The sequence below is a fragment of the Mauremys reevesii genome, linkage group 4 (genome assembly GCF_016161935.1).
Source record: "Mauremys reevesii isolate NIE-2019 linkage group 4, ASM1616193v1, whole genome shotgun sequence".
In the NCBI taxonomy this organism is placed as follows: Eukaryota; Metazoa; Chordata; order Testudines; family Geoemydidae; genus Mauremys; species Mauremys reevesii.
This window is the reverse complement of record NC_052626.1, coordinates 69,434,986-69,447,199: the sequence shown is the minus strand read 5'-3', so window position 1 is coordinate 69,447,199 and position 12,214 is coordinate 69,434,986. Positions and strand designations below refer to the sequence as shown.

Here is a 12,214-nt window from a genome sequence, read left to right as displayed (position 1 = left end):
CGCAACTCGCAGCGGCTAAAAAACCTTGGCAACTTCCAGCTAAAATAGCCCAATTGGGCTAGAAAATCACATATTTGGCAATGAGTGCCAGTGCCTCTAGACATGCCTGCTGTGCCCAATTGGAAATCCGGTCCTCCCCAGTGCACTTTTGAGCTAATCCGTTATGTGACTTCTGAATAGTAATTGGTGGCACATGGAAAACTCTGAAATGTATTTTATTTAGAAACAGATCTGCTTATATCATATATTGTCTGTCTTTCTTTCCCCACGTCATGTTTCCCTGCTAGGAATATTGGCATGAAAACAAGATTTTTGTTTCTTAGTTGTTCATCTGCTCCTGTTATCTTTTCCTCAGCTCATCTTATGTTATAACCCTCCATTAGATACATCATAATCAGTCCCAAAGCAACCACTTGTGGATATTAGGTAAGGAATGAGCAGTAGAAGCAGATGAACAACTAGGAAACAAACTGCCTGTTTTCCTGGAGAACAAGATAATATGTATACAGGAGATCTGAGAGGTAGGCAAAGCTATTTATTTAACAGCTGAGTACCACTTTTTAAGGAAAGGAGTTAGTTAACGAAAAATCTGGTTTGATTTTGAGATTACATTTTTAATATGATTTTATTTAGCTAAGAAAATAGCCAACACAACTCATTTAAAATTAAATGAAGATTTTACTGGGCAGTGTTATTATGTAATGCAGACCCAAGAGGTTTGTCTGAAATAGCAGATACAGATAGACTCATGAAATTAATTCACCACTGCAACAGACTGTAGATTTGGCAGAAAGCACTTCCAATGCCCCTTATTGGGGTCAATAGGTACTTACAGTAATAATAAATAATAATAATAATAATAATAATACTTAGTATTTTCCATCTAAGGATCTCAAAAAGATTGCCAGCCTCAAATAGTCAAAAATCATGAGATTTTTTTAAAACTATAAATCTGAAATTCTTTTTATTTGCCTCCTGATTTCTGATTCTTTAGGATGCACTCATTTCACATTTTCAAGCTTTTCTATACATCAAAAAGGCTAAAAACTTACTTTTTTTCTTTAATGAGAGATCACATTTACATGTAATCTCTTGATTCCAATAGGTTTTAAGGGTTAAAGCACATTTCTTAACCCAATAGTGTTTTAGAATCATAGAATATTAGGGTTGGAAGAGACCTCAGGAGGTCACCTAGTCCAATCCCCTGCTCAAAGCAGGACCAACACCAACTAAATCATCCCAGCCAAGGCTTTGTCAAGCTGGGCCTTAAAAACCTCTAAGGATGGAGATTCCACCACCACCCTAGGTAACCCATTCCAGTACTTCACCACCCTCCTAGTGAAATAGTGTTTCCTAATATCCAACCGAGACTGCCCCCACTGCAACTGCTTCTTGTTCTGTCATCTGCCACCACTGAGAATAGCCTAGCTCCATCCTCTATGGAACCCCCCTTCAGGTAGTTGAAGGCTGCTATCAAACCCCCTCCCCATTCTAGAATACTAAATATTGTGAGACTCGTGATAGACTCTCATGAGTTGGTGACATTGTAAAAGACTTGATTCTTTGGCCCTTACTTGTGATGAGCAGTACTTTACTCCATGTGAACTGTCAGTGAAATCAGTGAGGCTACTTATGAAGTAAGGTATTATTCAGTGTGAGAGAGAAAGACACTGACCACAGTTGAGTAAACATCACAACACCTTGGGGACATAGGTATGGTAAATACTTCCATTTTTCAGATGGGGTCTCTGAGAGTAACAGAAATTAAGTTATTTTCAGAGCTCAAATTAGAACCCAGGGACTAGATTTTGTTCCAGTTAATGTAAATGATGAAATTCTGATTTCAGTGGGAGCAGGATTTCTAGTCTAGTCTAGATAGGTTCTTATGCTACCCTCATCACTATAGTTTCGGAGCCCCTTCCAATAGTGCATTGAGTGACATGACTAACAGCTGTCACAGGTGGTTTGTTCTCTCTCTTATCCTCTCCTTAGGGGGAGAATTTTGCATGCAGCATAGTGTTTTGTTTTGGTAAGTTTTCTGTTTAGGCTAGGTTTTTTGTTTTGTTTTGAATAGAGAAGACAGGTGCCAACCAGGTTGTCTACAAGACACCCCTTTGTGGCCCATCAAGGCACAACTCAATCAGCTGTGGTTCCCTGACAGTCGGGTGTCACCCTTCATAGATCCAGTGCCTTGGTGTCTTAGCCCACTGGCCATGGCACACTTGAGTCACACCCCTTCCAGGGCATTAGAGTCCAGAATAAAAGGAAAACAACTCAAAAGCAAGGTCATCCAAGGATTTGTCAGCAAGACCCTGCCCTTCTACTCAAGGCTTGTCTCCATGTGGCCAGTCTCTTTTATCAGTCTTTGTGGGTCCAGTGATCCCATCCACTGGGAGTCTCATCCAGGCAGGATCTTGGCTAGAACAAGGCTTCCTCATCCAGGAAGACCCACAGTGCTGCTCTCTGTTCTCCTTGGTCAGTTCCCTAACTAAGCTGAGCCTCTTCCTTTAGGACCCTTCTTGAGTCCCGAGAACTGCTGCAAGCGTAGTGGGGCTGGGCCAGTTGTGCCCACAGGCTCTTATTTACCCCCTCCCTGAGAGCGGGGGGCCTATCTGCCCCATTGCAGCAGGTCAAAGAAATACCCTGGCACTTGAAGCAGAAGGTGGTAAGGTTTGTGACGATTCGTAGTTCCTGTGGGAGTTCATTCCACAAGTCTCAGACCGGTCCCCAAGAAAACTCTCTCTCCTGCACAGATTAACTTTACCTTTATGGTAGAAAGCTTCATTGTGCCTGAGGAGTGGAGTTACTGCCCTGGTCATCACATCAGCGCTTTAGGCAATCTTCTAGCTATGTTGGGCCCAAGCCTCAAAGTACTGAGTGCCTTGAAGATAAAGAGAAAGACAACTTGAACATGACTTGATATTCTGTGAGAAGCCAGCGTTGAGGGTGGATGATTAGATTCCAAGTCTCCTGACTTCCAATCTTGTACTCTTCCTCTAGGATGACATTGCCTGTAGATATAATCACTTTGGGGTGTAGCATGGTCAAATGGTTAGCGCAGGTAACTAAGTGTCAGTACTCCCAGATTCTGTTCCTGACTCTAGCTATGAGACCTTGAGCAAGTCACTTACTCTTCCTGTACCTCAGATTCTTCTTCTGTAATACTGATAACACCTACCTCAGAAGGTTGTTGTGAGGTTTAATTAATTAACGTTCCTTAAGCACTTAGAGATCCTCAAATGAAAGGTGCTATAAAAGCATAAATACAGTTCTTACAGGCAGAACACATAGCGACACCTATACACCTCCTAACACTTAATACTTTACACGATTTCAGTTGCTTCAAACTTCAGCTGTTCACATTAATAATTTCTGTATTTGGTCTCTGCCTCAGAATTATATATTCAGTTTCAGCAAAAACAGTTTAAGAGTTTCTGAGAATAAGAGCAGGGAAAATATGGTAGTTATTCTCAATTGTTTCTTCGGACCTTTCTAGTGCCTCCAAAGCAGAAACTCAGCATTTGTTAGCAGAAGTATCTTTGCTGTCCCCTTGAAAATCTGTCCAGATATGGACAAATGAGTAGCCCTGGGAAATTGCTATTTGAACATACACAGTAAAATGTGTTCCTTAATTTTAAGACTGGTCCAACTGCAGTACTCATAAACCTTTGCCCACCTGCTCTCCCCCGTCAAAATTCCCTTTTGTCTAAATGAAGGTGCACTGGGCTGGGAGTGAGGAAATGATGAGTTCAAATATCACCTCTGACACTGACAGCTAGGAACAGAACCCAAGTCTCTAACGTGGCATGTGTGAGTCACATCTACTTAGCCCCACTGTCTTTCAGAGTGAATGCGTCAGATGTACATGCTTGTCTATACTGTCTGTAACCACTGCACTAATCATTAAATCACATTCCTCCCAGAGCTAGGAAGGGAACCCAGAAATCTTGATATCCAAAATTCTGCTGTTGTCTTCCAAACAGTTATGTAACATGCTGGCAAAATATATATATATCATGGCCTCCCGTCTAGTGGCAGTTTCACAGAGAGGATAATCAACTATTGCTGTTACCTCTACCTCATGAAGTTGAGGCTCTTATCTTAAGAATCTTATGTACAATTGGAAACCTTTGATATGAAGATAATATTCAATGGTTTCCTTTTACATTCTCCCAGACTTCTGCATACCCTTGCAAGAACTAGGAACAATGAGTATATCTGAGCAATTTTGTGGTAGAAAATATTATTATATAACCTGTGATTAGGAAATTAATAAATACATCTTAAACCTAAAAGTCCAAAATGTTTTGCAAAATATTCATATCCTCTCATACAGGTTCTAAAGAAGCAAGTCTAAACTAAATCTTGGATTATTCTAAGGTTCTCCCAATCTTGATTTCTTATTTTCTCATTTGCAATGGTTTAGTCATTTTATCATCTTCTTTCTTCTGTATTGTCCTACAGCTGCTGATGGCCCTGGGGATCGATTCATCATTGGGGAATCCCAAGCTGGTGAGCAGGTGAGTGCAATTTCTTTTCTCCTCTTCTTTTTCTCTTTTTATGCTAAGTTGTTTTTCTTCTCTTGTAGGACTAAGGATCTGACTTTTTTTTTTTAATTTGTGCCTTGCATTTGTGCTCTGGAATCCTCAAAAGTGCCCCAAAGATTGTATTTGTTACTGAAGTTGACACTAAATAATTACAAAGTTGTGTGCACTGTCTAGCCTGCAGCCATACAACTTGGGACATGATCTCAAATGCTAAGTAGTGTAAGATCAGGTCAGTACTTGCATGAGAGACTCAGAGGGAAACCCCAGAATACTTTAGGTGGTAGTGTTGGTGATTCAGTAGATGGGTGGTCTCATGTATGAATAAGCAATGATCCAATGCCTTAGGATGGTGTTGAGGGTTGCTGTGTTGTTGATGGTGTAATTTTACAGAAAAGATAGAAAACCAAAATCCTAACCACTTGTCACTGAAAACTTTCAAACGGACCTCTACCCAGCATCTGTTTGTACATGCACAAATCACTTGCATATTGAATTTTTGCTGTTACTTGTGTGTGCAAGTGATATGATGAACATGCAAACCAAGAAATGAAAATTGTCCAAGAAGTCTTAAAATATGCAGAATTACATGTAAGTGATTTTCCCTTCTTCAGTCTCCCTGAAGTAGATGACTTTTTCCTAGGGCTGTCAAGCGATTAAAAAAAGTAATCACGATTAATCGTGCTGTTAAACAGTAACAGAATACCATTTATTTAAAGATATGTGGATGTTTTCTACATTTTCAAATATATTGATTTCAATTACAACACAGAATACAAAGTGTACAGTGCTCACTTTATATTTATTTTTATTACAAATATTTGCACTCTAAGAAACAAAAGAGAGAGTATTTTTCAGTTCACCTAATATAAGTACTGTAGTGCAATCTATCATGAAAGTTGAACTTACAAATGTAGAATTATGTACAAAAAACTGCATTCCAAAATAAAACAATGTAAAACTTTAGAGCCTACAAGTTCAATCAGTCCTACTTGTTGTTCAGCCAATTGCTCAGACAAACAAGTTTGTTTACATTTGCAGAGATAATGCTGCCTGCGTCTTGTTTATAATGTCACCTGAAAGTAAGAACAGGTGTTTGGATGGTACTGTGGTAGCTGGTGTTGCACGAGATTTACATGCCAGATGTGCTAAAGATTCATATGTCCCTTAATGCTTCAAGCACCATTCCAGAGGACATGCATCCATGCTGATGACAGGTTCTGCTCGATAATGATCCAAAGCAGTGGGACCGACGCATGTTCATTTTCATCATCTGAGTCAGATGCCACCTGCAGAAGGCTGATTTTCCTTTTTGGTAGCTTGGGTTCTGTAGTTTCCACATCAGAGTGTTGCTCTTTTAAGACTTCTGAATGCATGCTCCAAACCTCATCCCTCTCAGATTTTGGAAGGCACTTCAGATACTTAAATCATAGGTCACGTGCTGTAGCTATCTTTAGAAATTTCACATTGGTATCTTCTTTGCATTTTGTCAAATTTGCAATGAAAGTATTCTTAAAATGAACATGTGCTGGGTCATCATCCAAAACTTCTATAACATGAAATATGTGGCAGAATGTGGGTAAAACAGAACAGGAGACATACAGTTTGCCCCCAAGTGGTTCAGTCACTAATTTAATTAACACATTTTTTTAATGAGCATCATTAGCATGGAAACATGTCCTCTGGAATGGTGGCCAAAGCATGAACAGACATATGAATCTTTAGCGCATCTGGCACATAAATACCTTGCAACACCAGCTAGAATAGTGCCATGTGAACGCCTGTTCTCACTTTCAGGTGACATTGTAATTAAGAAGTAGGAAGCATTATCTCCTGCAAATGTAAACAAACTTGTTTGTCTGAGCGATTGGCTGAACAAGTAGGATTGATTGGACTTGTAGGCTCTAAAGTTTTACATTGTTTTATTTTGGAATGCAACTTTGTATGACTCTGAATGACTGGTTCACCTCAGGCGACAATGGTTTTCTATATATGGGACTCGCATGGCCTGGAGCTAGAATTTCCCAGCCTGGGGACATGACAAAATAGAGTCAGAGATGGTATTCAGGACGGGTGCCATCCCCTGGCTGGAAAGAAGGAGAAGGCAGGAAGGACACTATACCTAGCCTAAAATGCTGACCAGACTTCAAGGCTTGTCCACACTTACAGCACTTGAGCTATAGTGCTTAGTAAAGACACTACCTACCTGACAGGAGCGGTTCTCCCATCGGTGTAGGTACTCCACCTCCTTGACAGGCAGTAGCTATGTCGATGGACAAAGCCCTCCCTTCAAAATAGTGCTGTCTACACGGGGGATTAGGTCGGTATAACTACGTCACTCAGGGGTATGGATTTTCGAGGCCCCTGAGCAACATAGTTATACTGACATAAGTTCCTAGTGTAGACCAAGCGTCAGATTTACATAAGGGTTGGGAGTGAAATCAGACTAATGGGGGTGCATCTGTCACTGTGTCTCAGTGGGGCCCAGCTGAGACTATTCACCAGATTCAGGACAAACTGCTGAGAAATAGAGCAGACTCACCCCAAATTGGTCATTATTCTATCATTAGATATACCAAGCCAGTAACAAAAGGAAACTTCTGTCTCCCCACATTGGTTAAAAAGAAGTCAAAAATGCATTCTCTGACCACCCAGACACTGGACTCAATGAAGAGTGGTTACTGAAACCAAATTCAATACATATAGGATCCTTCTAATCTCAAGAGACCAGCCATTTAGCCTGGTCAATATATAACTCAGCTCTTACCCAATAATCACACTGCTGCCAATCCTTTAGTAACTAAAATCTAAAGGTTTATTAATTAAAAAAAGAAGAGAGTTACAATGGTTAATAGATCATATACCTTCAATAATTGTAATGTCCTTATATCAGGTTTATAGCATATAGATATTATAGACTTCTGACTTGTAAAGTCTCTTTGGTAACTTCCAAAAGATTGGAAGGCCCTCGCTCCATAGTTCAGTATGTTCCTTTTAGTTGTAAATCTACGGTCCACAGAATCAGGGGAGGCAAAATTGACTCATCCCGGGGGTCTTTTGTACTCCTTACCATATGCCTGGAAATTTTCTGTTCCAAACAAAGCTCACAGCCTAGTTTGTGGAAAGTTACTGCTCTGAGTCCAAGGTCACATGAGCAAATCACATGTCCTTACATGCTTTGATGACTCACAGAGCCAGCCATTGCTCATATCTGTGCTGAGGCATCAACGGGAAGATCTATCTGGTCAGAATGAGTTTCTTCTGTGACCCATTGTTAGAGTGAAGTGTCCTTAATGGGCCATCAAACTTGATAGTCCATTCATAATGTGCTGGCTAGACTGGATGTAAACTACCTTGTGGGTGTTACCCCAGGAACAAACACATTTGAGACACAGGTATATAGTCAATATCCATAACTTCAGATACAGTGATGATACATGGATTTAAACAGGATAATCTTATTTAGCAAATTATAACTTTTCCACTGACACATTACATGCTATACTTTGTACAAGATTCATTGCAATTGTCTCAATAGTGGCAAAATTATTGATATATATAGTCATATTTCAATCATATAACACACAGCATTTCAGGACCATTTGATATATTGCAAAGATTTGTAACTCTCTAGTGATGTCTTGAGGGCAAAATGACTGTGGGTAAGAAGTTTCTTGACTAAGCCTGTGTTCCTTGTTTGCCTGCCATGTTGTTCTTGAATGGGTTAATCAAGAAGCTCAGAGCATCCACAGTGAAGTGGAACTTTGAGGGAAGGTGCATAAGCCACTGGGGGCTCTGGTGGGCTGAGGCACTGGTTTTGGAATCTAAGGCAGTGGGGCTGCAGAATCTCATGTCTTAAGGAAGGGTGGCAGATATGAGGTCTTCACCTGGGTATATGCCTTAGAGACCCAAAGCTAGGAATAGTGACTGGCTCTATCCAGACCCTGCTGGCTTAGGAGCATGTGGGATCCAGTGATTGGGTCCACTTGTAACATACTGGTGGACATCTACAGTCTCGGATAGGTTCTGAAAGACAGCATGTGGTGCAAGCTACCCTAGTTCTGGCAGGAGCAGAAATGTGTGTCCATTTTCAAAACTTGGTTAGATCGCCTGCTGCTGGACAAACAAAGGGCTGCTAAGGAAACAGCACATTTAGTGTGAGTGAGGAGCAAGAGTACATCATATCATTCTGTAGTGACTCCCTTTGTTTGGTTCAGGAGAAAAGCAGCTAAGTTATGAAAGGATTTGTATCTGTTTCCCTGTGAGTGGAAGTACATTTATCACAGTAGGAAGTTTGGTTGGGGGGGAATAAAGGGTGTGGTCCTTATGATGTTTTAAAAATGCCCCAGGACACAATGAAAGTGGGGTACATTCTAAGCTCAGCATTAGCTTGATCTGATTACTGTAATTGTCTAAGACAACTGAGGATTTTAATTAGAATAATTATTAATGGTCTATGTTCTCTAATGGCAAGAGCAGGGAACACACGGGCAAGACTCCTGGGTTTTGTTTTCATCTCTGCCACAGAATCACTTTTTGACATAGGTAAGACACAGCTTCTATGTACCTTAGTTTCTCTACATCTGTAAAATGGGATTTTGATGTTTGTAACCCATTTTGAGGTTCTAAAATGAAAGGCATTATAGAAGTGCAAATATTATTATTACTACGTATTTTACAACTTCACTGTATTAAAGCAGCGTCTTTCATCTTAATTGCCATTTTCTTAGTTGTATATTTCATATTGATGATTGCAGAATCTGGGCTATTACCTGAGGGTGAAGACAACATTATAACAAAAATATAATAATAAATAATGATATGTTGTGTAGTACCAATAGGTTTATTCATTCTGTTTTACAGTGCCCATGCACTTGGGGTGGTGCAGAAAAGAATAAAGGCAAACTAATGTAATAAAACACAATAGAATACCACTCTCTCAAATACAAATACATAAAAACAAATGAATATGTTCAATTTTAAAAAGGAAAGAAATGGAAGATAATAAATATACAGGCAACAGTGCTTACTGTAAAAAAAAACACCCAATCACATTCACAGTTGTGTTTGGATACTTTACATCATTGGAGGTTTATAAATCAGAAAAGAGTAATTATGCTTATTCACTGGGCAAAAAGCTGAAAATGCAGCACATTTTACAACAATTGACCCTAATCATTGAATTCTGACATTTTCATACACATGTTCCTTATGAGGCCAAAAGGCAATACGTTTAAATTGGGAGGAAATTTAAATTCTTTTTTATGCAATATACAATTAACCTGTGAAACCTGCTGCTATAGGAGACAAATAGCTTAGTAAGTTTAAAACACCATTAGACAGTTATGTGAACAAAAATAGTATGTACTTTTACAGTATAGCTAGGACAAAGGTTATAAGGGCTGTAATGATTCCAAGCATAAAATAATGGTTTAGCCTTTTGAAGCATCTGTTCCAGGAGAAAAACAGATATAGGCTACTACAGTGGTTCTCAAACTTTTTTTTTTTTTGCGGACCACTTGAAAATTGCTGAGGATCTCAGCAGACCACTTAATGATCTTTCCAAATGTTATTTGTACCGTTAGCTAACTATTGTAAAGCGCTTTGGATAAAAGTGCTATATATATATAAAAAAAAACTTAATAATAATTAACTTTTTGTTCTACAAATAAAAGCACACAACTCATATTTTAATATCAGTACTCTTACCTTTCTAATGCGATGGATGTGCCCTCTCTCCCGCACCGTGGCAGCCCCCAAGCTGGGGCTGGAAAGGAGGGAACTATCTCCCCCACCACAGCAGCCACAGAGCTGAGGCTGGGAAGAAGCCGTCTCTGCCCGGCAGCCACAGCTCTGGAGCTGGGGAAAGTCACCTCTTTCTCTGGCCACCACAGCCCTGCACGTCCCAAATTCTCCCATCCCCTCTTCTCACCCCACTTCCTCCCTCCAACCTACCCCCTATTCCCCTCAAGGCCACCACCTCACCTACATGTGTGTCTTCTCCACGGTCCAGGCACCTAATTAGTGGAGCCACGCCTGTGTGGCTTCACTAATTAGGTGGGTGGACCTTCCTTCTCTCGTGTGCGTCAACCCAGGTCCGCACCTTAGAGGGAACTATTCGCGGACCACCTGAATGGAGCTCGCAGACCACTGGTGGTCCATGGACCACAATTTGAGAACTTCTGGGCTACTAGATTAGATGGACCATTTGTCTGCATGGAGAAGGCAAGACTATTTTTAAAAGACTTTCAGATAACATTTACTGACAAATAAAGCATATGTGGCAAGTCCTATGTTCCTGGGTCAGTATATTTCCCTGAAGATCTCTTAAAATGGAAGAGTTCTATGAAGAACCCACAAAATGTCTTAATCTGAGCCACCTGTGAATTTGCTAAATTTGTAAGATGCATAGCAATGTTCTGGATTCAAATCTTGAATAACTTAAAACCTTAAGATTACTATACTGATTGAATCAGATGACTACTGGGTAAGGGAAAGCTGCAGACTTGATATATCTTGATTTTAGCCAGGCTTTTGTCATGTAGGGCTGTGTCATTCTCATCAACAGTAAAAAGTTGCTCTATAATAATCATCTAGACCTCAGGAATGTGGTCTAGATGAAATTACTATAAAGTGGATGCACAATTGGTTGAAAACACAAACTCAAAGAGTAGTTATTAATGGTTCACTATCAAACTGGAAGGGTCTATTTAGTGGGGTCCTGAAGGGGCCTGTCCTGGGTCTGGTACTACTCTATATTTTTGTTAATGATTTGGATCATGTCGTGGAGAGCATGCTTATAAAATTTGCAGATGTTAACAAACTGGGAGGAATTTCAGGCACTTTGGAAGACAGGATTAGAATTCAAAAGGACCTTGATAAATTGGAGAATTGGTCTGAAACTAGCACAATGAAATTCAATACAGAGTGTCAGGAACCAAGGGATTGAGTACCCTCAGCTAAGTCTGCAGCTAGCCAGTTCAGCTTTTAGGCAGGTTAATGAACCCAGTGGCTGCAGCAGACTCACCTGATTGGCCAGCCCACCTGAGTGGCTGAAAGGAGCCAACAGGTCTGCATTTAAGCTCACCAGCAGGTCACTAGCTGCTCAGTGCTGACACCAGCAGCTACAATTGCTCCCTGTGCCTGCCTCGTTCCCAGCTTTGCTCCTGCCTTGTTCCTGTCCTGCTCCAGTCTGCTCCTGCCCTGTTCCAGTTCTTCTCCAGTCTTTCCCAGCCCTGCTTTGATCATTGGCTGCAATTACTGGCTTCTGACTCCAGTTCTGCCCCTTGGGGGCAGGGATGGTCTAGGTTTATTTGATCCTGTCTCCGCAGGGAGAGGTGGACTAGATCAGTGGTTCTCAACCCTGGGGGTCCGCAGACTTTGTCTAGGGGCAGGAAAAGGTTGTCATTACCATAGAACAGTGGTTTTCGACCTGTGGTCCGTGGACCCATAGGGGTCCGCAGACTAGGTCTAAGATTTCCCAAAGGGATTCGCACCTTCATTCAAAATTTTGTAGAGGTCCGCAAATGGAAAAAGGCTGAGAATCAGTGGACTAAATGACTACTCAAGGTCCCTTTAGCCCTACATTTCTATGATTCTGTGGTTAGTGGAATTCCAGATGGTACATGATAATTGTGCCTTTTTTAGTTCTCATTACCATTTTATTTATG

At 40.6% G+C, this 12,214-nt stretch overlaps 1 protein-coding gene across 18 annotated transcripts in view; it reads left to right on the top strand.

Annotated features, from left to right (window-relative positions):
* Window positions 1-12,214, top strand: part of GPHN (gephyrin) — a 572,379-nt gene that overhangs the window by 502,775 nt on the left and 57,390 nt on the right. For all 18 annotated transcript variants that reach the window (XR_005597335.1, XM_039533323.1, XM_039533330.1 and 15 more), the window contains one exon: window positions 4,465-4,520. Coding sequence is in view for 17 of the 18 variants with exons in the window: in XM_039533323.1 (XP_039389257.1) it covers window positions 4,465-4,520 (56 nt within the window). In the remaining variant the exon portion in view is untranslated. The remainder of the gene's footprint in view (window positions 1-4,464; window positions 4,521-12,214) is intronic.